This window comes from Lepisma saccharinum, chromosome 1, assembly GCF_977018435.1.
Source record: "Lepisma saccharinum chromosome 1, izLepSacc3.1, whole genome shotgun sequence".
NCBI lineage: Eukaryota > Metazoa > Arthropoda > Insecta > Zygentoma > Lepismatidae > Lepisma > Lepisma saccharinum.
This window is the reverse complement of record NC_139229.1, coordinates 47,555,191-47,581,828: the sequence shown is the minus strand read 5'-3', so window position 1 is coordinate 47,581,828 and position 26,638 is coordinate 47,555,191. Positions and strand designations below refer to the sequence as shown.

The window sequence follows — 26,638 nt, the reverse complement described above, 5'->3', positions numbered from 1 at the left end:
ATTTGTTTCTACTTTATGTTGTTTCAGTGTAAAATGGCCAAATAAGACTGTATCTGAAACTCTGAGTAAATAAATAAATAAATAAATAAATATTTTCCTTAAATATGTAAAAGTAAGTATTTATTAAAGTTACAAATATGGAAAAATATTGACAATAAAATGTACCTTAAATCACTACAAACATTACTATTCGCAAAGATATCACAAAATTTCAGCGATATTTCATCAAACTAAAAGTATGTATTTACCTATAAATCCTAGCCCTGATTATAACCAGTAGATAACATTGAACACAGCTATGGGTTTGGTAAATTGTCTACAGTTCAGAAGCACTTGCACACAACGTCAAACAGGTCAAATACTTAGTATAAAATAAAAATATGGTGCTTCCAATCCAACAAAACTCACCGTCACTTTACCTGCCCTTCCCCTTCCGTGACAGAAATAGTGTTTCATTATTACAGTTGGCAACACTAGTTACTAGCTAGCCAATGAACATGCACTGCATAAAAGAAGCAACCACTACGCCGTGCTATATTGCCACATTACCGTCCCTGCCGAACGGTGTGGACCGCGAGCTGGAGCGTTATTCAATTGTTTTCAATGATGTTTGCGCGAGTGTGTCCAGGAATGGAATGACAATATGGCAACAATAGCGAAGGTTAGCGGGCAGGGTAGAACACGTGATGCTAAGAGAGAGGGAGACGAAACGAAAATTGGTATCTACGCAACGGCAACGATATGTGTGTTGTACTCTACACCTGAATGTCGTGTGAATGTAAATGTGTCGCGATTGTGCAGAAGCGGCTCAGTTACACTAAAACGCGTGTATGTATGTATATACGTAGTACGGTGCTATTTTCTGGCGGTATGCAACGGTGACCATATCACAATATTTTGACTATACGACGCAAGGTTTTAGAAGCGATATCGGGCGGAGTTACGGAGAGCGTGTCCTTGGCGACCAGCCAATATCAGGAGTGCAACGTTGTACAGTTAGGAAACTGCGGTGAGCAAGTTAAGCGCCGTGCTCTGTATTTTATGCGCGCAAGAAGTTCTTTATAAAACTTACCACTTTAAGGTTCATCATTGCATGGGACACGACATTATGAACCTGACTGTCCAAGTCCCATGCATTTCCGTCGCCTACAGCCGGAGATATCGTTTCTCGGAGAAACAAGGGAAACAGCGCGTCTCTACACACACACCATGACCCTTCGTTTTCCTTCAGTGTTCCGTCTTTTTGTTTTTTTATTTGCCAACTTGTTTTGAACGCCACTGAGTTGGGTCTTGGTAAAGCTATGGGTGTCAAATTCGGCTGAATATGAATAATGGCCCTTCATTGTCGTGAGCGTAAACGCAGAGATTGCGAGTCTGAGTCACTTTCAGTTCAGAGTTTTCGTAACAAGGACGGTGTAAGATAATTGTACTCGTACGCCACGAAGAACAGTTGTGAGACGATTCAATATGGCCCTTATTGATTGATTAAATGTTGGTTTATTTTACTTCGCTTTTCTGCTACCTTTGGCTAATCGCAAATATGAGGATGGATGATGATATGATGAAATTGATGAAGGGACACTTACAAACACCTATGCCCGGGCCGAGATTCGAACCCGGGACCCCTGAAGTCCAGCCCTTATGTTCGATAGTTATGCAATAGTGTGTTTTCCGCGAGTGTTACTTCATAATTTGGCTCCCATGGTGGAGTGGTTAGCATATCGCGCTACGACGCCAGGGATCCCGGGTTCAAATTCCGGCCTGGACATGGATTTTGTGAATGTCCATCCATCAATTTCATCATATCATCACTTATTCCCATCTTCGCAATTAGCCAAAAGTGACAGAAAAGTTAAATAAAATAAAGTAAATCAAATCAAATTAATAATGTCGCTCTCGAAACCTATTACAAGTATCTATTACAGATACCAAGGGTAATATATTACGTTCACAAGACAGAAATCTAGTGTATTCTTGCTTCAAGGAATTGGCGTCGGAAGAAGTGCGTGCTGAAACAGTGTTTTTTCTGCGAGTCGAGAACTTACGGCTAAAGCGTGTGGTGTCTGTGTGCACTGTGTTGCGTATTATAAAACATGGTAACGTATCTACCACAGAAATCGGTGAACCCCAGGGGGTGCCCGTTCGGCGGCGCAGATCGTATGCGCAGTTGTCCGTGGATGCATGACGTCATCATCGAAACACTCGGCACGGAAAAGGCTGGTTCCTTATGCAAATATTGAGAAATTTGACAACGAATATCTTCTAAAATATAGTAGCAAGGGAAAAGTCACAACTTTCATTGTTAAGATTCATCCTTTCTAATCAATTTATCACAAAGTTGATTCAAATCTGTAAAATGGTTTTCAAGAAATCGTGTTCCGAAGGAACCCCTATCTTGTTCTCTCCAGGCTTCCAATGTAAGGGAGTTTTAACTTAAGCGCGTTGGATTTCTTTTTGCTCTATGTTTTGAAATAAGATTATTTTGTTCTTGCCAACTGAAATCATGCCTAAATGCTATGGAAAGCTGTGAAAACTATTATCAGAAAACTAACGGAAGAAATCTAAAATATCACAGCTTGATTGATATAAAAAAATGCGAGATTGCCCATTTTTGTGAAAAAGGCATTGTGCGAGATCTAAAAGCAGAATTTTATAATATTGTATGTAAATGTAAGGGTGTAATAAACGTGACTGCTTCCCAGGCACGTATCCAAGGGGGGTGGGGTTAGGGGGCCCAAGCCCCCCCGAAAGTTTACACTAGACAAAATGAGATTTTTTGTTTCTTGTCGTGTCAAATAAAATAATGTGACGTTAATTTAAGGAGAGAAATAATTATCGAGGAAAGACGGAGAATATTCTATAACCCTGTTATTGGTAACAGCTCGTATCCAAGGTGGGAATCAGGGGGCTCAAGCCCCCCTTCAGAAAATTTTCAGTTTACGCTAGATAAAATTAGGTTTTTGGCTTCTTGAATAATATGGTGATAATTTGAGAGATAATTATCTAGGCAAGACGGAGAATGTTCTATAAGCCTGTTATTGTTAATAGCGCGTATCCAAGGTAGGGATCAGGTGGTTCGAGGCCCCCCCCCGCTCCCCAAGGAAATTTTTTCAGTTTACACTGATAAAATTAGGTTTTTGACTTCTTGAATAATGTGACGATAATTTAAGGAGAGGAATAATTATCGAGACAATACGGAGAATGTTCTATAACCCTGTTATTGTTAATAGTGCGTATCTAAGGTGGTTATCAGGTGTCTCGAGCCCCCTCCCCCAGGAACTTTTTCAGTTTACACGAGATAAAATTGGGTTTTTGTCTTCTTTAATAATGTGACGATAATTTAAGGAGATAAATAATTATCGAGGCAGGACGGGGAATGTTCTACGGACCCTGTTATTGTTTATAGCGCGTATCCAAGGTGGGGATCGTAACTCGTGGACTCCCCCCACCAGGAAAGTTTTCATTTTACACTAGATAAAATTAGGTTTTTGTCTTCTTGAATAATGTGACGATAATTTTAGGAGAGAAATACTTATCAAGGCAAGACGGAGAATGTTCTGTAACCCTGTTGTTGATAATATTGCACGTAAACTTTTCTTGCGCTTTCGGTGAACTTGAACACTATGTAGAAGAGACTTGTCAGCATTTGGAAGGTGCACAACAAAGGTAGCGCCGCAGGTAGGGCGATTCAGATTCATTGTAATTTTTTAATCTCTGGAAAGCGCGAGAGGGAACGTTCTTGAAAAAGAGAAGGAGTCGAACTACTGGCAATATTTGCGAATCGTTTTATCTGCGAAACGTTCTAGAATATAATGAGGATATTAATACGCGGCTTCAATTTCCCGGTTGATCTGTACAACAGAATAGGTGGAGACTTCAGAGGTAAGTGTGACAATTCATACAGTCGATTAGTGATCAGTCAGTGTCCATTGGTTGCTTTATAAGATCTAGTGATTCGAAAGAAAATGAAATGGACTAAATACCGTAAAGTAACGAAGTCTACCACTAGTTCCAGTTCGGTCCGAAAGCTAAAGACATTGACGACAGCGGAACTTCGAGTAGTGCTACGAGTAGTTCGGGTCGAAAGACGAAGAGATCGAAGGTCTCTCTCTCTAAAGTGAATATTTCGGCAGTATCGGGCTGGGCATTGGAGCGATTTATTAAAAAAGAAATAAGCTGCACAAATCAACTGAAAATCAAAGTTTTGAGTGATGATTTGGTTGTGCCAGGACCAAATTTTGTGTATGCAGTCCGAGAATTTCATGGCATAAAAAATACTTTTGTTTAAGGCTACTGGGTTCGACACACACTCAACAGACAATTTTGGACACTTGCGAGTGAATATGAACAATTTGGTGGGTTTCGGCTTTTATAAGAGCTGCAAACATGGGAGGACAAGACACATTAGTGGTGTTCAGGCTCGAATGAGAGAGAAATATTCGTGAACTGTCTGATTCCAGTTCCCAGCACACAGTTTGAATCTTGTGTTGTCGAGTGGATTGTGCATTCCGTGCATGTGTAACACCTTCGTAAAAACACTTCTGGTACATAGATGTTTTGATGCCTGACGAGAAGAAATGGACAAACATACATACTGAGATGGTTCCGGCACACAATATTAATGCATGGAAACAGAGGATTTGAGTGGTAGAAAATGTCCCGATTTCACGTTCTGATTAAAATGACAGCCTTAAACAGTGGCGACGATTTAGGAGATAGTTGCTCCCCATTCTTTTGCCTCCACACTATCACACTATGGCCTCTTAATGCTTATCTCCTTGTCCACCCCCTCCCCACACACATTTTGGAACCCAATTGCCACCACTGGCCTTAAACATACAATTGTGATACCCCTTTAAAAAATTGTGTTCAGCCGCCACCCCGAAAGGAATTCTTGGATACGTGCCTGCTGCTTCCCGTAAAATATCACTGCACTCTCCACGTTCTTCTTCTTCTGTCTTTTCTTTGGCGCCGTCAATAGCTTCAACACGTTGTTTTTTATATATATATATATATATATATTTGTCACATATTTGTTTTAATTAGTATTCTGCTCGTTCCGCCACCTGAACGCAGCAGCTAGGGCTCAAAGGGCAGTGCAGTTACACCGGAAGAAGGCTCGGAAATGGCAGGATTCAGAAGTTAACTCATCCAAATTAAATTAAACAGGCATGTGCTCTCTCTAAATTTAAATCATAGTTCACAAATAATTTGATTAAAAGTTTTAAAAGTATCTGTTTTATTTAATAGCTGACCAAGGCAGTAATTTATTTTATTAAAAACATAAACTAAACGTAACGTTTCAACCTTCTAGCAAGGCCTTCATCAGACTCTGTATCAAGTACAAAAGTAACAAGATACCAAAACCAGGGCATTATATATACACAAAACATTACTCCCTCCAGACTATTAGAAAGTTGTTTTGGAACTTCCTAGCAGGTGGCTTTCACTATTGAACTGTACTTTCACCTAAAAGGCGAAAAATATATACTTTCATTTAGAATGTGGATTGGGCTTTATATCTCACGCTCTTTTTCCTTCTTTTTCTTCCTTCTCCTCTCCACTTTCTCTCTTATCCTTTCCACTCTTTCTAACACTTTCTTCCATTCTTTGTTTAACTTCAGTCCCCCATTCCAGTTCATTGTATCTTCTTCACCTTTCTTCTCTATTTCCTTGGCTTCCTTCCATTTTCTCACTAGCATTCTCTTCTCCCTTCCTATCTGCTTAGCCTCATCCCACTCTATGTCATGTCCTGTTTCTCTTGTGTGTTTAAATATCGCATTTCTCTCTCTCTTAAGTCGTACATCATCCCTATGTTGTTTCAACCTATATTTCAGTCTCTTTTTCGTTTCTCCTATGTACACACTCTGACATTCTTTACATTTTACTTCGTAGATAATCCCTTCCTCTTCCTCTTCTTTGTTTTCCTTTTCCTTGTTTGCATTCTTCGCTATTCCTAAGATGCTTCTCCCTCCCTTCCTGTAAGTTTTAATGCCCGCTTTCCTAAGCACTTTGCATATCTTTTCTGTGGTCTCCCCCATACTCCTTATTCCAAACCACCTCTCTTTTTCTTTCTCTTCATCTTTTTCTTTCTCTTCCAATTCTCCACTTCCTCTTTTCTTCATTCTTCTGTTTATGTCCAGTCTATCCTGCTTCTCATAGCCATTCTTTTCCAGCTGTTTCCATAGGCTATTTATTTTGCCTTCTTTTTCACATTCCTTCGTGCATATTTTCGTTATTCTGTCCTCCATATTCTTTATGAAATTTATTTTTGTCACCTCACTTACATCACTTCTTTTGTGGCAGAATACCCCTGCTGCACACTTCTTCTGATGCCAAGCGGTTTCAATTTCTTCTCCTCTCTTCCTTTTCATCAATATATCAAGGTAGCTTAACTTGCCTTCTTCTTCTATTTCAAGTTCCAATAACATCCCTCTTTCTACATCTTGTATTTCTTTGGCAAAAATGTCAAGCTGCCTCTTTGTTCCCTTCCATATACCAAAACAATCGTCCACATATCTGCAAAACAAAATTATTTTGTCACCTCCTTTTTCTATCACTTTCTCTTCCCATTCATTCATAACCAATTCAGCCAATGCTGGGCTTAGGCTAGAACCTATATTCAGTCCTTCACTCATTAACATTATTTTATCTCCCATTATACTGTAACCGTTATTCCAAATGGTTTCCAGCGCCTTCACTACCCTTTCACTATCCCATTCTCCTATAATTTCCTTTCCCATTATCTTTTTAATAATGTCCAAAACGTGTCCCCTCTTGATGCTTGGGAACATACTTTTTACATCTAAGCTAAACATTGTCGTCTTCATCTCATTTAACTTAAGTCCTTTTATGAGGTCTACTACTTGCTCACTGTTCTTAACTGCTCTGCTTTCTTGCTGTGTTACTAACACTTCAATAACTTTCTTTAATTTCTTTTCCAAGGGTTCCAAAATATTGTTTCTGCAATTCATTACTGGTCTTAACTTTATCTCCTCTTTGTGTATCTTTGGAAATCCCTTCAAGCTTGGTAGTCTTCCTGTCTCCTTTATGCATTTCTTGAATCCACTCCTCCTACAGTCTTGTATGACCCTTTCTTTTATAGTTTGTTCTTCTTCTGTTCCACAAATCTCCTCATATCCGTTTTCTTTTAGGTCTTCAAACTTCCTCTCGTACCATTCTCTTTCCATCACCACAATTGCTCCTCCTTTATCTGCCTGCTCTATCACCACTTCATTTCTTTTCTTGATTTTCTTCATCCCTTCCCTTTCTTTCTGACTCAAATTATCTACCTTTCTTTGTTTTCCCATTTCTTTCTTCAGTATGGCTGCTGTTCTTCTTCTAATCTTGTCTCTAGCTGGTTCTTCTTTTATATGGAGTACTGCTTCTTCAATGTCATATATAACTTCCTCATAATCTACATTTCTTTCTTTAACTTTGAAACCTCTTCCTAGTTTTAAAAAAGCTTCCTCTTCTTTTGATAGGTCTACGTTCCCTATTACCACAACTCTTCTTCTGGTATCCTCTTCTTCTTCCTCTTCTCCCCTTTCTTCTTTCCATCCTAGTCCCTCCCCTTTCTTCTTCAACTTCATTTTTATTTTCTCTCTAAATTTCTCCTGTCAGCTTTTCATTTCGTAAAATGTATATTCTCTCGTAAAAATGGTGAGACCATCTTCAATAGCTTTTTCAATTCTTTTAAGGTTCTCCTATATTATTTTTATCTCCTTTCTTCTTGCCCTTATTTCATTCCATATCAGTTCTTTTTCCATTTTCTGAACCAATATCTTCCATCTCCTGGTATTGCAAACCACTCCCTTCTTACTTATTTTTAATCCTTTAGGCGCTGTGTCTCTCTCCAAACATTTTCTCAGAAACTTCTCTTGTTCGTCTTTGTGTATTTCTTTCCTCTTCAACTCCTTCCAGTTGTTAATTTTCCTCATCAGCCTTGGAAAATGTCCAATTATAACACCATTAAGCCTTGTGACCACACTACGGGTCACTACGACAAAATAAATAAATGAATGAATGCTCTTTTAGCCAAAATATGCATTTTTGTGTCGTATGTAACGGAATAATAAAAATGATTGTCCCGGGAAAATATGATTTACCCCTCTATCTTTACTATTGCGCTGTCACTAGCTACAACATATTTTGATTTCTATTGTTCCCACATATTTATTTTAATGTTAGTATTGTGAATCATATTCCCTCACGTAGCCCCCCCCCCCCCACACACAAACACGTACGTACGACGTAGTTTTAAACTAAGCTTGTCAAATATCCACTTATATCTTTGTATTCTTGAGCCATTTAAAAAAAATAATTTCGCCCCTTCTTCTGGACTATTTCATAGCAATGTTTTCCCACTGGAAGCCCCTTCGCAGATCGAGATCCGGGGCTATAGCCTTCCCAAGCCACCGTCCCCTCCAAATACTCTCTTGGCCTCATGAAAGACAAATATATGTATTTCTACGAAATATTAATTTGACTTGGCAGTTTCTCTTTTCGAACAGGAATAAGTTTTAAATTTTAATAGCTTATAAATTTACACTAGCAATTTTGAGTAAAGATTTTGCGTAACCCTAAAAGTACATTTAGAGACTGCAAGGTCAAATCTCGATATTTCAGATATATTAATAATTTTCATCACAACGTCTTGTAATAATTATTTGTTACTTCAATAACCTCCTCGCAAATGTTTCTCGCATATTAAAACATAGATGCCAATTTCTGTTTATTTCCTAGTAATGCTGACCTCCGTGGCGAAGTGGTTAGCACAACGCTTTACAATGTCAAGTGCCCCCAGGTTCGAATCCCCGCCCGGGCATGGGTCTACTTTCCTTTCTTCAATTTCATCATATCATCACGCATCCTCATCTTTGCGATTAGCCATATGTGACAGATAAGCGAAGTAAAATAAACTAAGTGTATTAATGAATTATTTTTTTGAACTCTTTAATTCTTCTTTAGCATGCCACGTTTTTGTTAAAATTATATTACGATTTGTAAAATGACGAAATTCTAAAGAACACGCAACTTTCTTTGTAGCGCATCGGTCAGAAAGTTTCAGGAATATGGACTTTCAAAATACATTTTTTTCACATGTACTTTGCCTCCTTTTAAAAGTAGCGCGTTTTCAATTATGTTACTAATCATTAAAAGGATGCCTCAATACATCTTGGAGGATGACAATTATTATTTTCCCCCTCCTAAAAGTAATAATACACTTTCGCTGTCTGAATCTCCCATATAAATGCTAGGGGCCGTCTGCTTCAGCCGAGCTCACTGCTTCTCCGGTGACGTCACGCGTTCGTGGAAGATCGGCAATCTTCGGATGGCTTTACCTAATCTCTCTATTCCTTGGGTGAACCCCTATTCAAATCTCCTGGGAAACATGCCAGAAAACAGAAACGAGAGCGCTGATGATGACCTTGTAGTTCCTTTATAATAAATACCTTCAAACTTCTTTCAGTACGAGTTTCTCTTATATGCTGCAGTGATATGATATAATCCTGTGTAGAATTCTTTACTATATATTTCATTCTACTCAAATATCAAGTGCATGCATTATAAATAAAAAGCTGAATATTGGACACTGCGAAATCTCTGCGTTTCCTTTCCGCTAGCAGTTGGTTTGGCAGGAGCGCGACAGCACTGGCTGCGTATTGGCTGAACTCATGTTCCTTCTAAAAGCGTACGCCGTATAGTTCTTTCGATGAACACCTGGAACGTAGCCAGGGTGAGGACTAAGGTGGCTGAGCTCCCCCCGAAATCCTACAAATATTTAATTTATATGTTATTGTTAATAACAGAAGAATATAACTACAGTAATAACTGCATTACATCGAAAAAAGTTCAGTGTATAATAGAGGAACCAGATTATTTTACATTCTACCATTTAATCCAAAGCAGGGTTGGCAATTTTTTTAAAAAGAAACAAAACAAACAGTTTTCTTGTTTTAAAAAGTGTTTCAAACAAGATCTGAAAAAAAAACATGTTTTAACAAATAAAACGTTTAAAACATAATGCCAAGAAAACTTATTTGCTAAGAATAATGATTAATAAGGAATCTGTTAATCATCCAAGGATGGACTGTGTTCCAATTATAAAGTAAACAATTTACTAACTTCTTAAAATACACATTTATGTTAGTCTTAAATGTCAAACTCGCATGCAGACCCTTCGAGAACTTAACTAATCCATAGTTGCCAGCAGGGACGTTGTTAGGGGGGCACTAGCCCTACCAAACCTCCATGTGGCTCCGGCAAACTGTTCTGTATTTGTTGGAAATGTTACTTTGATGACAAGCATTGTAAAATAGTTCTACAGCAAATTTTTCTTGCAGTTTGAAACACTGTTTTTGAATTTTCAGTACCATGAACCCAAGGTCTGTTGACTTGTTTGCCGCCTGCTTTGGAAGATCCGTTCATAACGGCTCTTTTGAGTAAGCCGTGGTGGTTGTAAAACTGTGGAGGAAGTTTGGTGATCGCTAGTTTTAGCAAGGGAAACGTGTTTCTCTATTTTTTCCTTGCTCTGATATTCGTGAATATCCAGTTATTTTTGTATGCGATTCATATTGTAGTGCCTGAGTGACAATAAATAATATCTCACTGTGCTGCAAGAGCATGAATATCTCAAGAAAACGAAAAAAATACAATATTGTTTACAGTATATTTCCGTCCGATGAGAAGTTCCGAAGAGCAAATGCTATCGAAAAAACAAATCTCAGTTTGATATTTTTCTTTTTATACCAGATTGTTACGAATGTGATTTAAAATCCTAATAAGTAGTAATTACACCAAAGAAGAGCCTGAAGAAAGGTGCTATTCCTACAATGATAATCCCAGTTACACTAGCTTAGTGATTATAACAGTATTCTTGCAAGACGTGTGAAGTTGGGATTGCTAAATGCGGATTTTTTTACGGAGTATATGAACTGACTACCATGAGAAAGACTCGGGTTCGATCCCCGGCAGGGGAGAACCTGTTTTTTTCTTCCACTTGTTCAAGCGGCTCCTGCGCCCAGTCAGTGTCGTATAAATTGGGTACCTGGAGGAAACTTTGGGGGGAGATTTAGATGTTAAAGGCGGCCATGGGCGTGGTGCTGATCACACAACCACCACCTTCGGCCATGATCGAGATAGTGTGGAGCCCTTACTCCCTCCCCTATAGGCCTTCACAGCGTTGTGTAAAGCACAGGCGAGCACTTTACTTTTACTTACGGAGTATATGGTTGTGAAATGAGGAAGACTAAGCCAAGCGTCAAGTCAACCTTGCAGCAGGTTTTCGCATATGTAGTTCCAAACGTGCGCGCAATAATATAGTTCCACTGAGACTGGTTCTATTCCGACACAACTGCATACTTGCAAGAAAACAGTTATTTAATTTGTAATATACAGACAAAATAATACATCCATTAGCAGGTATGGACTTAATTGGTTTCAATCACTGTGCAGACGAACTTAGAACCGCAGATTCACCAACTGCTTGGTGTATTGCGTTGAAGAGACACTGAAACTTTAGAGCGAGTCGAGCGAGACTGAATGCGTTGCAGAACGCGTGGAATCGGTGATACCAGTGTTGCACATCCCACTATTTTAACCCTATGTTTATTGTAGAGCGGCGAGAATGGCTGAATCTCCTGTTCAGCGCGCGGTTTTACCCGAATGTTATTTTCGGCTTAATCCGAAGGGAAATGCTCTTCAAAGTCAAGCAAGTTGTTTTAAATGCATAATCCGCCTTGCGGCAACAATATCAAAGTAAAACAGGGCGTGAGGTGAATGTGCGCACGAATTGAATCACGGATCTTGAATGATTTGCGGTTTGAGTTTAGCAAGCAAGAGGAAACGATTGTTTGTTGTTTGACGACAAAAGAAACCCCGCGGTATTAAAAGATATTGCAGTGAGAAGAAACATGTTTATTATTTGGACGAGACGTCCTTCAACTCGGTGAGTGGGGGAAGGGGGAATAAAACATCGAAGGATACCACCATGCAAAACCACCGCCAGGGCTGAAGAAACCGACAATGAGGGGAAGGGGGAGGCTTATTGTTTCACCCACTCTCGGCAATGAAAGCTTTGTTGAAGGCGCATATTTACTGTTCCGCGCAAAGAAAGGGTGATTATCAGCAAGAAATGGACAGACCAAGATTTGAATCCTGGTTTAGTGAAGTGATTCATAAATTGAAACCAGAGTAATAGCAGCAGACAATGCACCTGAGTGTATATATCACCAATAACAAATCATGCTTTTTTGGTGGTATAACTTGAATTGCGTGCGTGTGTCTTACAGGGACGGATGTATTGCGGACGAAGCAACCACGTTTTTCATAAATGTATTTCTTTCTAAACCAAAAACAATAATTTGTCATTAAATTCAAGAGGGGCCTATTGTTGTTTACTTTTATATCCGTTTATTTTTCGTTTTGCGTGCTCGAAATATACACACATGCTCTCATGTTTAGAAGTTATTTCGCTCTTATATTAGTAATGACACATTTATTAAATAATATATGCGCAGAAAGTAATTTTAAAATTTTATGTTTCAGGAGACAAAGAGAAGCAAAAATACATTCCACTTGACATGCATGCGGGGTTTTGATGTGTTGTGCGGTTGGCAATACTGTGGATTTTCTCAGTGTCTGCGATGTAAGCAGCTCGGCGGTTGAGGAAAGACTGGCACGGAAGATTCTGAGCTCAGTTCTCGCGCGGATTGATACATAAAACCTGCTGCAAACTTAGCCTGACGCGCGGCTTAACTAACTACGTCTCTAGCCTTCTTAAACCCGAAGGTTCATGGCTGCAGCAACACAGGCCTTCCATCTGTCCCTATCCTGAGCAAGATCTATATACTCTTTTCCATTCCTACAAATTCCCTTTTAGGTCCATCTCAACATTATCCCTCCATCTTTGTCTTGGTCTTCCTACTGGTCTCTTACCATCAGGTTTCCCAACAAGAATCCTGTAAACTCTTTTTTCCTCTCCCATTCGTGCCACATGGCCTGCCCACCTAAGTCTTCTTGATTTAATCATTCTAATAATATCTGGACATGAATACAAATTATGTACTTCTAAATTATGTAACCTTCTCCACTCACCTGTCTCATCATCCCTTTTAAGCCCAAATATTTTCCTAAGGATCTTATTTTCAAATACTCTCAATGTTCCTTTTTCAATGTAAGGGACCAAGTTTCGCATCCATATAATATACAGGCAAAATTACTTTTAGTTTCTTAGATATTAAACGAGAAGACAAAAGTTTATGAAGAGAAAAGCAACATGCATTTCCTGAATTGAGCCTGCTTTTTATTTCTTCTTTAATATTATTTTCAATTATTACAATTACTCCTAAGCAGTGGCGGTTATTGATATTGTTGCAGTGTTACACAACGACCGGATATGTTACCATGAAATTTCATGCTTTTTGTTAGTATTTTTTCCGTTGTTTTCCTATTAAATATATTGAATGTAAACAAATAATTTTACCCTTGATTGCTTCAAAAAAGTTAATTCCATTATGATCCGTTAAAAAGAAGTAAGCAACCTGCGAGATATCACAGTATATGAGTAGACGTAGTACAGGTCGACGTTGCAGCGCCGAAGCAACGCCCTGATGTCTACAGCGAGGAGCATTGGATTGGAGCGAAGTTCAAGGCCGTTGTTCCTATCCTCGTGCCTAAGCCGACTCGTCGTTGCAGAGACTGTGCAACAAACCAAGGTCACGCACCAGGCGCAGACAGGGAAGAAGACTTCACGACGGACAGGCAGGGACGCTAATTCCTTTTTATGCCGTTAGACAGCAACAGACAAAATGTCCACGTTAAGCGAAGATAAATATTTTCCTTTGGGGAGAATTTTGACCTAATTTACTAACCTTATCAATCACCAATTCAAATTCAGTTTAAAATCTAACTTATCGTATATGAATAAATGGAGTGCTAGTTATTTTCCTTGATGTTGTGGCGTGGGCGCTGGACTAATTGTCTATTGTCATACAGGAAGTTGCGATATTTTGTGTACTGTTGTTAAGTCGTGTTCCAACCGGTACCGATACCAATGCTTGAAATTTGGAACAATTTAAAATAGTTCAAAATACTGATTAATATTATTGGGCGAGTATTCCAGCCCAATTAGAAGCATCGATTTATCAGAGTTTTCCTTCAAAATATTCAACAGTTGAATCAGAACATTAAAGTATTTCTTCCTTAATCACAAAAATACAATTCTGCATAATATTGTTGCCAAATAAATGGAAACTTCAATTTTTGCATGATACTTATTAATTATACTCCTCGAAAGTGTTACCTGACATTTTTCGTATCCTGCGAAAGACATTATAAATATATATATATATATATATATATATATATATATATATATATATATATATATATATATATATATATTCGCTGCAACCAGCAACATTCCGAACCAGGAGCCGCCACTGCTCCTAAGTACTTGAATATGGAAACAGGTCCAAACGAGTTGTTATTAATAATTAGATTTTGATCATTACTTAACACTTGGTTTCGGCCTGTAAGCATATATTTAGTTTTCTCCTTGCTAACTCCAAACCTATCTCTTTGGCTGCTTTGAAAAATATTTTAGCATTATTCTAACAACTGAGTCACACCTTGTTTTAACCCATCATGAATTGTAAATTTGTCAGACCTATTAATATCCACACGAATTTTATTTTCTGTTTCACTGATGCATAATAATAATAATAGCCCATGGCTCGACAGGGCCTGGGCCTATCTCCTGGCTGTCAGTCTCCCTCCCACAATCCTACCTAGAGGTATGGAGATCTTCAAACGGTAATGGGGTGACGTGGGGTCAGCACGTCGAACCCCTAGCCGTTGTAGGAGATTTCCGAGACCAGGTTACGCTACTCACTCGTAGCTCCCCAATTTCTTCACGATGGTGGGTTGCCACCGGCCCTATACAGCCCGGAGACTCAACCCGGGATCGAACCCATGCCGTCCCGCAGCCGCCGTCCAAAGCAAGGAGGACTTCACTGGTGCATACTTTTATCATATTAACAAGCTTCTTAGGTATTCCAAAACTAGACTAATATATTATATAATTTATCTCTTTTCACCGAATCATATGCTTTTTTGAAATCAATGAATAGCTGATGGACATTTTGATTATATTCCCACTTTTTCAAGTGCCTGTTTAATGTGAAAAATTTGATCTGTAGTTGATCTGTTACGTTTAAATCCACATTGATAATCACATATAATTTCATTAGCATAGGGGGTTAGTCTTGTTAAAAGAATGTTGGAGAATATTTTATATGTTGTTGAGAGTAGAGAAATTCTACGCCGAACGAGGAAAGCAAGATTGTAAGTAAACATCGTGGGATACTGTCGCTATGTTTAATTAATAATATGCATAATCAATTTACAAAGAAATAGTTCTAAAAAAATTCTTGCTCGCTTCGCTCGCAATTTCTTGATTTAATTACGAGTCATATTATATCTGTATTTATTACTACTGCTTCAGACAGGCAAGTTCGCGCACACCCAAGCAATGCATTCTCACTGATATTTCAATTGGGCACCCCCAAGATGAACTCCGAGTTACCATGGCCGTAGGCAGGAAAAAATTTCGGGGGGGTGGGTTCATTCATAATTGTTCCCATGGGCGTCGCCAGAAATTTGAATAATAGAAATAATAACAATAATTGTACAATAATAAATTTCATAATAAAACAATTTTATTCCATATTAATACTAATAATAATTATTATTATATTATTGTTATATCCTTGAGGTGGGTTACTCAATCCAGCAGATGAGTGAATATCCAGCACAAGTTTTTTTTTTTTTTTTTTCATACAGTGTGTATCTACTGAAATGCACAATTATTATACTTCGTCATTAAACTTTAGATGCCTTCAAGAGAAAAGCTTTAAAAGTTAGATGAAAATTTTAGTCATAAAGTTTTTGTTGTTTGACTTTAAAATTATTTTTTTGGAATTTTGAAAAGTGTGGAACCATTTATTCTTTTTAAAAACTTAGCCTGGTGCATGGATTGTAACCTCAATCGCGAACGTAATGCGCTACAAAACTCGAGATCCTAGGTTTGAACTCCTATCAAGGGGGATTTTCGACTTTATCGGACAGGGAATTTAAAAGCTCTAAAGGGAATTTTGGGACAATCATAAGGGAATCTTCAGTCTATATTCCTTGTGACTCAGGAGCAACACTGGAAAGATGACAGCAGAAGTGATAACGAAGGGGTCGCGGGTGGGCTACGATTCTGAGAATAAATCCTGTTTCACTCAAATTTCAGAATTCCAAATGTATGAAAATTCTAGCTCGATCGTTTCAACATTGTCTCCATGTATTTTTGTGATGCTTGGAAAAAAAAATTGAAAATTTGTTACAGATTTTGGTTTCTGAACTTCCATTAATCCAACATGTCAGAAGTTTTGGGGGGGGTTGAACCCTAGAAACCCCTCCTCTAAATACGGCCATGCGAGTTACACCTACGACAAGAACGTTACAAATAATATGTTAAAATTGTGTGTGTTTTTAATGTCATCTCTTGTTTATTGTCTAACGATTGATTAAATCAAATACTGAACATTATCGGAAAGCAACACTCGAAACGTTAAACTGAAATGTTAACATTATCACAAAAAACTATTTGCCATCTTTTCCTGCATTTGACATATATTTTTTCTTCTGACATGTTGCGTGAAGGGAAGGGAATGTCTGGAAACATCTATGAAAAAATTGAAGTAGGGCGAACATTTTTAAAACGGACCAAAATATGCACTTAACTTCCGCAAACTTACACCCCCCAAAAAAGTTTCCAATACCACCCAAGGGGAAAATCCTGGATAAACCCCTGTACAAATAACTGTTGAGCTGGGTGCCAATCCTTTCTTTATTCCTCTTTTATCCACAGATTTATTCTCTCCATGTCCTTCGGAAACCTACGAAGTGATACTTGACTCTGTAAATTTGTTCCCGATCGAACTTTGTAAACATATGCTACACAGCTTGCACCCATTTTCCTTGTACAAAAAATCTCCACTTCGCCGTTTCATATTAACGTCCATAGCACCGTGAGCCTAACCGGAAGTTCGAGGGCGATCAGACGAGTGCGCATGCTCCACAGTAGCTCCACCTTTAACACCGTTCATAAAAACTCAGCAAGAGCCGATTCGGACACCGCCCTCGTTCAGAATAATCGAAAGGAAAGATTTTCGAAATATTCGATATATCGATTATGTAAAATCGATTATATCCATCGATAAACTGGTGTGACTAACGGGCGCGTAGCCCGTGACTTCCGTAGGTACGTAGAAAAGAAAACAGTTTCGAGGAGTTTCAATGTTTATTTCTTGCTAAACTTTGTGTGATAATTTGACATTCCAAAGTGTCAGTATTGTTTAAATCATGGATACACTGAGCAAAGAGAAACTAGCTATAGGCAGAACTAGGTGTTATATTTTTCTTGCTGCAGTTGTTTTAGTAATTTTAACAGCTTCTGTGTATATACAGGTGATTGGAACAAGCAGTTTCCACGTTGCTTTGCTTGTAATTACGTTAATATTTCTAACAGTCTCAATTTACTTGCATACCATGGGAAGAATAAGAACGTGTGTTGTATTAGGAGCAGTTGCACTTGTATTTCTAACTGCTGTATTTTATTTGCAGCATGTTCTCCCTAGTTCTGGCCTTCTAGATTCAATATCAGGAAATGTTTTTCTTTCGTACAGAGTCGATAATTACGAAGAAGTCCTGGTTAAATGGTACAATTACAGTGAGGACTCGAGAGCTTTGAATGGTCCTTCCGTTAGCTTTAGTGATACAACATTAATTAAAAAAATTCGGGAAAATTTTCTTGTGACACCATCAAAAGAAGAATATAATTTAGATAAACCATTCATTTTCGATACGTCAATGGGACAGGGTGAAAGAATACGTCGGATATTAAACTACTCAAGAAATGGATTTTTTATAGAATGCGGCGCGTTAGACGGAGAGACACGTTCGAATACACTATATTTTGAAAGATATTTAAATTGGACTGGTTTGTTGATAGAAGCAGATCCACTTAATTTTGCACAAATGGTGAAAAAGAAACGAAAGTCGTTTCTTTCACCTTCATGTTTGAGCATTACAAAATATCCTACAATAGTTTCCTTTGAACAGAATGAAAATATAGGGAAAATATCTGATAAACCAGCAGGATATTTAGGTCCAGGGTTCGTGGATGTTCAATGTTTCCCCCTATATTCATACCTTCTAGCATTAAATGTTACTCGTGTGGATTATTTTAGTTTGGATGTAGAAGGTGCTGAACTTGATGTGTTGGAAACAATACCCTTTGATATAGTAGATATTCGAACGCTTTCAGTTGAGTTCATTCATGGAAAGAAAGGCAAGGAAGCACTTCAGTTATTCATGGAAATGAAAGGCTACAAAGTTGATAGTGAAGTTACGCATCCAGATTGGTTGGCAAATGATTTCATCTTCGTAAAAAGCACAATAAGATGAACAGAAGAATTGGGAACAATGTAAGTATTTAATGTGGGGAATTTTGAATGATATATTTTATAGCTGTTTATTATATACTATGCCCACGACTATTTTCACCAGGTGGTGAGAATAGCACGTAAGGCTATTTTCACCAGGTGCTGAGAACAGCAAAAGTAATGGCTCCAGTATCCCTTTCTACACCCTCGATTCCATGCACATTTTAAATATTTTCGTGAAAATATTTAGTTCCTCATAACAAACAGTGTTTGCAAATAGCACGGAAGTTAAGTTTTTAGATGTACGTGCTACGAACCTTACGTTTTTTTTTAAAATTAAAATTCCTTGCGTAGACATGGGTACCTGGGGGTAAAGGCAGTCAGGGGTGTGGTGCTGATCACATCACCCTCACTCACGACCAGATCAAGAAAGTGTGGGGCGTTACCACCACACCACCTATACGCCTTCATGGCATGGTGCTAATCACAGGGGAACACTTTACCCTTTTTTTTTTTTAACCTCAAGAAGGGTTTTCAGATCTTCTATGATGGCAGATGATGGATTCATCTTACAGGCGCAAGTCTGAAGATTTCGGATCATGAATTCATGTCACAGGCGCACATCTGAATTTTTTCTTCTTTGATTGACTTGTGCAATGGGAACATTTGCAATTGCGATACGTTATTTGTGTGATATATTGGCGGGTTGGACATTTCAGACATTGGATTTCATTTATGTGACTTCAGAAATTGGAATTAATTATTTCTTTTTGGCAACTGCAGGCCATAAAGGGGAGGGTTGTATTTTTTAAATGACTTGTGGGATGGGATAATTTGCAACTTATTATTTTTATGATGGGAAGGGAGTGGAGGGTGGTATTCTGTGGAAAAGGACAACAAGGACTTTCAAGTTAGGAGTTACTTCATTTTTGGACTTACAAATTTAACTTCGACCTGCAATTCAGTGCTGGCCTTGGTAAAAAGAGGTAAGTTGCCTTCTTAGGTTTAATTTTAGCCTTCATTTTTGGTATCTTCATGTGTCAATGAGGAAAACAGTGAGAAATAGTTTTGGGCACAGGTGACTCCGGCCAATTTCTAACATACCTTTAAAAGGGACTCTATAGATAAAGGCTGGGCCGTGGTAGCGGTAGGTCAATTACCCCAGGGGCGGAGCCCGGATTCAGTGGGAAATTTGGACTCAACAGTTTCAACTGACAATATCTCAACTTCAAACTTCTGTACATTCATAAATACTTGTTTCCGCAAATTTTTGTTCTTCATAATTAGCATCACATAATCTTCATAAGAAAAAAATCCCTCCGAAATCAAGGGTGTAGAATGGGATACCAGACCCAAAGTAATAACCTGACCATAGCATTGTATTTTATCAAATTTTATTACATTCAATGACAGTATTAGAGGCCTCCCTATGGCATAGTGGTAATGTCTTCACCTTGTAATCAAGGTGTCCCATGTTCGATGCCTGGTGGAGGCACAATGTGGTTCGGTTCCCATTTTGAAATGTACGCCCAGTCCCAATTAGCTTAAGTGGGCATTCACAAACAACCAAGCCCGAGCAGGATTCGAACCCGGGACCCTTGCTGTCGCAGCATGATGTGCTAACCAATTGGCCACAGGGTTCGGCTATTAAAAATTGGTGCAACTACTACTGTCACCAGGTAGTGAGAAAAGCAGAAAGTGTTGTAGGCCAGAAATTACATGATCTGATGTTGGGAAGTATTTACAGAAATAATTTTAATGCTAACAGTCCTAAATCTGACATGCCTAGCCTAAGAACGAAAACATTAAGGAATGCAATACACCTTCATAGTTAAGATCATGTGACATATTACTAGCACCATTTCTTAATGGAATACCTTGCAGTATTTTTCCAACTTCATAGTGTGCAGAAATATTACTTGTTGTCCTTACGAAAAAAAATGCATGCTGATGAAAGCTTGATACACAACAACTAAAGTATGCACACATACGTGTAGTAGGCCAGGTAGTAGATCAAGCACATTCATGGTTTAAAACCTGGTGAAAATAGTCACTCCGTAATTATAGTTTAAATTTCGTTGTGGTTTATTATTTTCACCCATTAAACTTTTTTTGTAGCTCACATTTCAAAAGGCAATCATGCAAGGTGTGATTTAATTTTTAAATTTGGAATCACAAGTGACAAATCATTGGCTGTTTACCCACAGTACCCCCCTCGAGAATTAGGTCAAATTTTCTTTGGTACTATTTTACTATCCTTCGGACACATTTCTTCATTTTTACAGAAGAAACTATTTACCATAATAAGTTCCTGTAGCATTGTCTAACATCGGGAAGGTGTTTTGTTTCATAGCGGAAATTCATGTTCTTTGTTGTAAATTAATACTCTGACGGACAATAGCCTTTGGCGCGTACACCTTCGTACATCATCGTGATTGTGTTTTGTTCATGTTCATTGGGTATCCAGTGTTTCGAACTGCCTGTGTTTGCAACGAAAGTTAGAAACATGACGTGTCGTGGATGCGTGGTGAAATTCATACCGGGTGTGGAAGATCCAGTGGATTTTTTAATTTAATTGAACACTGGATCGTGAAGGAAGGAGAGGAATGTCGAAAATGTGGCAGTGAATGTAAACTACTCGTTAGAAGGAATGGGTTGTGGATATATGCCTAATATAACGTGTCATGGATGCGTGGTGATACTCAGGTAAGGTTTCCGTATCTGAACGGATTTCTTCAAATTTAAAAGTTTGGGGCTTATTTGGGGGCAGGTGACTCCGGCCAATTTCTAACATGCCTTTAACAGGGACTATAGAGAAAGCCGGAGCGGAGTGTAGGTGGGGCCACGTTAGCGGTTGGGGGCGATAGGTCAATTACCCCAGGGGCAGAGACCAGAATCGGTGGGAAATTTCAAACGAAAATAATTTTTTTGTTTAAATTTCCCACCAATTCCGGGACGGATAGCCCCAAAAACCATTCACGCACACCGCCACGAAACATTACAATTTTATTAAATTAAAAAAAAATTGGATCAGATGAGCTTTGTTCACTGGTATTTCTTGGGTTCCGAAGGTTGAAACACTGCATAACGAATGAAAATCGACAAAACACAAGCATGATGCGCGATTATGTGGGAAGGTGTACACACCATATTGTGTTTCAGGCAAGTGAAAAGACTACGAGAAAGAAGTACTCGTAATGTGAAAAATTGCAAGTACTTTGATGAAAAAACGTCAATATATCTTAAGGAATGTTCCGTGAAGCAAATAGGTAGATACAAATGTCAAAAATTGACGAAACAAAGAAGTTATAGGTGTCCGAAGGATAGTAAATTTTTACCACTGAGATATTTGATGCCGAAGAATGGGTCACGTAAGTTGAAACCTGCAATTTCTGAGCATTTTCACAGCTTTTTGTTAGTAAAATCTGTTTATGCACACTAAAATGACAAAAAAACATGTCGAAAATAACTATCAGTACCAAACCTATCAATCCTAACCTAACTATGTAAAATTATAGCTGCTGTTGTGCAAATTGTCATTTTTGGGTGCTATATTCACTTGCAGGAAGCATTCAGGCTGTTCTGCTACACGGTAAAGTAACACGCTAAGGTAACAGACGTACAATACTTCACAAGAACACATTTCTGAAAGCTAAAATCAACTGAAAACGTTCTTGAACAACAAAATCTTCATAAACCATGCAAACTATTTCACCAGGGGGTACAGAGGGTCAAGGGTACCGCAAAGCATTTTGTTTGGAAATCTAGGCCCCTCGACAATTTATTTTTAAACTCAATACATATGTTCTTGTAAGATGAAATTAGAAACAAGTTTGGAAGTAAGCTAGCACACTAAAAACTTCACTAAGTATTATTTACTTGTGAAATTATGATTATGCAAGCATCTGCACTTCCCAGTAAGCAGTTGTTCTTGGCTTATGCTCATCTCAAAAACCAGAGTGCCGATAGATTTTCATGGAAGGCTTGAAGGGTACCCTTGCTTGGTACCCTTCAGAAAATTAATTATTTTCATGGTTTATGAAGGATGTGTTGTTTATGAATGTTTTCAGTTGTTTTTAGGTCATGGAAATATGTTATTGTGAAGTAAAGACATCTGTTACCTTAGCATGTTACTTTACCATGTACCCGAAGGCTTTGTGCAAGTGAATATAGCACCTATTTCAACATTTACAACAGCAGCTATAATTTTACAGTGTTAAGTTTGAAACTGATAGCAATTTCATTTTGTGTTCCTTCACTATTTTAGTGTGCATACAAACAGTGGAGGAGTTAGCATAGCGCTCTACAGCACCAGGGGTTCCAGCTTCGAAATCTGTTGATAAAAAGTAACTTAATTCTCAAAGGGGGTTACAGTGGCTGAACGGCCAGTCATGAGTTCGGCCAGATATTAATGTAATCAGGCTTTGGTAGCATTCAGAGGTGTTATTTTAATGCTAAGAGCCATAAACCTGATGTGTCTACCTAACAACAAAAACATTTAGTGGTTCAGTACCTCGCACCTCGTGTCATGTCACATGGCATAGCAGGAGCAGCAGTCCATATACTAGACAACAGTAAACAAATGGCTGTTAACAAATCTCCACACAGAAGTACATGGAGGAAAAAAGTTGTTCTCCAGAAAACACACAGGGTACTACTTTACTATACTGGAGACACCTATCAATGATTTATTTTGCAATTTTTTACATTGCTACCTTACTATTCTGCGGAGCATTTCTTTAGGTGAAGTAATGAATTTCTAATGAAAATAATGTATATTTCTTACATTAATGAGTACTTACTGATGTTCCTTATTTCCCACAAACCATCTACGGGTAGCCCCAAGAACCATTGACGTTAGCCCAAAAATTCATGATAGCCCCACGAACCATCACGGGGACGAGGTATGCCTCCTAGGTTAAGTTAGGCTGTTAGGTTAGGTTCCATTAGCACTCCTTTCATTCAATTTAGCATGTACGGACAACATCGGAATTACAAATTCCACGGCATCTTCCACACCCGGCAACAACTTCACGACCTCGACACGTCATCTTGTAGCAGCAGCAATACAGCAATAGCGCGTCTGAAATAGATTTTCGTAGAAAAACCACATGCATTCGCATTAAAATGGATCAAAACTACATTTCCGAACATCAACAACGCTACAGAAAATGATTTGCGTAAGTACTTTCTCTTGTAAATTTGAAGAAATCAATCTCCGGTATAGTAAAGTGTTACCCACAGTATATGGTCGCTAAGTCTCTGAAGTAAGTGTTAACAGAAGTAAATTGAAATTGAACCATGTTAAAAATGCATGTACACCATAATTAGTTTGGAATTAAGTAATTGGAAGTGAGCTGACAACCAAGATATTTGGTCTCAAAATGTTGCCTTCCTGTGAAATTGCTTGTGTCCCAGTGTTTCTTCTAGTTTTCTTCTCACTTTTTTTGTGACATACTGTTGCATGTCCACTAGTTGAAAGAAATGCTGTTTTTTTACATAATTTTTTAGGAGGATTATCAGGGTATTGACAAAAAAAAAAGAAGTCAGAGAATTAGTAAGGGGCCAGAGCTGTTGACGGGAGGAGGGGGTCTGAACCAATCCAGCACCATGGGATGTCATGGTACAACATTTTGTCAGATGAACATATTTGTTGTGGTGTACAAGATTTGTCGACATCCTATAAAAGTTGAATGCATGAACTGAACTTGGACTGGAATTTTATTACTCTTTTGGCTCACTTGAACTTATGTAATGTAGCAAAGTACACAAAGTTTCATTTTTTAAAGAAACGCTGACATAACTTATTATTTCTGTAAAGGAAAATATAGGTTAAAAACCTAAAATCCGAGGGCTAATCATAACCACTGAGTTATCACAGAGGCCCAGTATAAATTTCTTAGTATATGTGCAGATATAACTGCAAGCCATACTCGAAAGACTGTGTGATTATATGTTGAAAGCGGAAAATAGGACATTACCTAGCAAATTATATAACATGTTTTGGTTATAAAATTTGCTCAGAAATCTTATGTAACAACACTTGATGAGACGTTGACTTGGTCACTTAGTCTGCATAACATGCAAAGGACCCATGTTTAATCTCTGGTTGTGCCAAAATTTTCAATGCATATCTTCTCTGTACTTTGTCTAATGCACTATTTTCATATGTAGTATTAAGATTGCATATTTTCTTTGCATAAAATCTAAGTATGTGACTTAACACTGTGCAAAATGTCTGTGTAGCCACATTCGGTAACAGTTTCTTACATCGGAGACACATTTCTTCATTTTTACAGAACAAACTACGTTGCATCACAGTAAACTATAGTGTGAAATAAATATTTTGCTGTTTATGTGCAAATATGAGAGGACTGTTACACACAAAGTGCAAAGGTATTTCATGTACAGTCACGAACACTTCTGGGTTGTAATTTTTCAATTGAAAGTCAATGGGGTAGTCACAACCCAGAAGTGTCAGTGACTCTACAACCAGTATGTATTGTTATGAATGTTTTTGAATACATTTTTTGGAGTTTCCCTATTTTTTAAAAAAAAAAAACTGTTTTTTTTTTATTATTATTGACGAAAAATCAAGTATTTTGAATGTCTATTCTTGGTACAGACATCAGCATCTGTTGAAAATGATTGGGATCATTGCATTATAGACTACTGGACTCTAGTATTAGTTTAGGATTATGTTAAGCTTTCACTAAATCATATTAGGGTTTTATATGACTATATTAATTTTGTTTCAGTTTCCATTGGGCCAGTGATAAATGCTCAACTGTGATATAAGAGGAACAATGATTAATACTTGAAAAAATGTGATAAACTAATGGTACGAGTACTTAGTGATGCAATGGAAGATATTGATGATTACGTTCATCCTTTCCCCAACATTGTATACACATCAATTAATGTTCCTGGTCCAGGAGTAGACACCTCACTTCTTAATGAACAATATCTTGGATGCAATTGTAGAGAGGACTCTCTCTGTACAGATGGGTGTTTGTGTGTTGACCGATTTGGGAGAAATTACAGTAATGGATACCTGCTTGAGAATAAGTTGAACAGGCCAGTAGTAGAATGCAATGCCACGTGCTCGTGTGGTAGTAAGTGTACAAACAGAATCGTGCAACGTGGACCTAATAAAAATTTAAGGATAGTACAAGTTGGAGATAAAGGATTGGGTGTGATAGCATCTTCTTATATTGAGAGGCTGAGTTTCGTCTGTGAATATGCGGGAGAAGTAATCGGATTAGATGAAGCAAGACGAAGAACAAAATTACAAGATTTTAGTACATGCATGAATTATATTTTTGTGTTGAGGGAACATATTAGAAATTCAGTTGTAGAGACATGTGTAGACCCAACTTACATAGGAAATATCGGAAGATATATAAATCATTCGTGTGAACCTAATACTGTCATTGTTCCTGTGAGGGTAGACAACGATGTTCCAAAGATTTGTTTATTTGCCTTAAGCCATATTTCTCCTGAACAAGAAATAACCTTCAGTTATGGATGTGATGAGTGCATGCAGATTGGTACAATGGGGAGAAAACCATGTTTGTGTGGTACTACGTTATGTAAAGGTTTTCTTCCATGTGACCATACCTTATTTCAAACATAGTATCCATTCTTATATAAGAGTAATTTTTCCTGGGAGTTTTAGTGATAGAATAAGTTCAAGGTTGTTTTGGAGGGGAGGGGGTGATAAGTGTTTATCATTTTTTATCCTCTGGTAAGTGAATCATTGTAGTGAGAATCAAAGAATGTTCAGTATTAATGAATCAGAATTTCAAACTTGTGCTGGCAGTGTATAATTTTCATTAAATGTTAAGTATCCCCGAAACGTCTGGAATTCCTTTATTTTCTTATTTTTCACATTGGTACTTACATATTCTGCATTCCTAAGGATTCTTGAAGGTGCCATTTCATTTTTTTCACGCAAATAATCTCAATTTTCGACATATCGAGTAATTCTTGTTTGTTTGTTTTAGCTTGCATTACATGCAATATGGCAGAGAAATCTTGACTAGCGTTGTCGATGATCAGTGGTTATGCAGTGTTGCAACCTTCTTCATCGAAAAATACCTACTTTCGTGTTACTGATTCTGTATTTTCTTCCAGGTTCG

General features: G+C 38.0%; 2 protein-coding genes across 2 annotated transcripts in view; both read left to right on the top strand.

Moving 5' to 3' along the window:
* The first annotated feature begins 17,254 nt into the window (after positions 1–17,254).
* Ufsp1 (UFM1 specific peptidase 1) overlaps positions 17,255–26,638 on the top strand; it is a 41,589-nt gene continuing 32,205 nt past the window's right edge. Inside the window, exon 1 of the mRNA XM_083112276.1 lies at positions 17,255–17,314. The gene's annotated coding sequence lies outside the window, so the exon portion shown is untranslated. The remainder of the gene's footprint in view (positions 17,315–26,638) is intronic.
* On the top strand, positions 17,303–25,393 carry LOC145994888 (uncharacterized). Its single transcript, XM_083131344.1, has 2 exons — positions 17,303–18,539; positions 25,256–25,393. The coding sequence occupies exon 1, from the start codon at positions 17,416–17,418 to the stop codon at positions 18,517–18,519; it is 1,104 nt and encodes a 367-aa protein (XP_082987470.1). The 5' UTR covers positions 17,303–17,415; the 3' UTR covers positions 18,520–18,539; positions 25,256–25,393.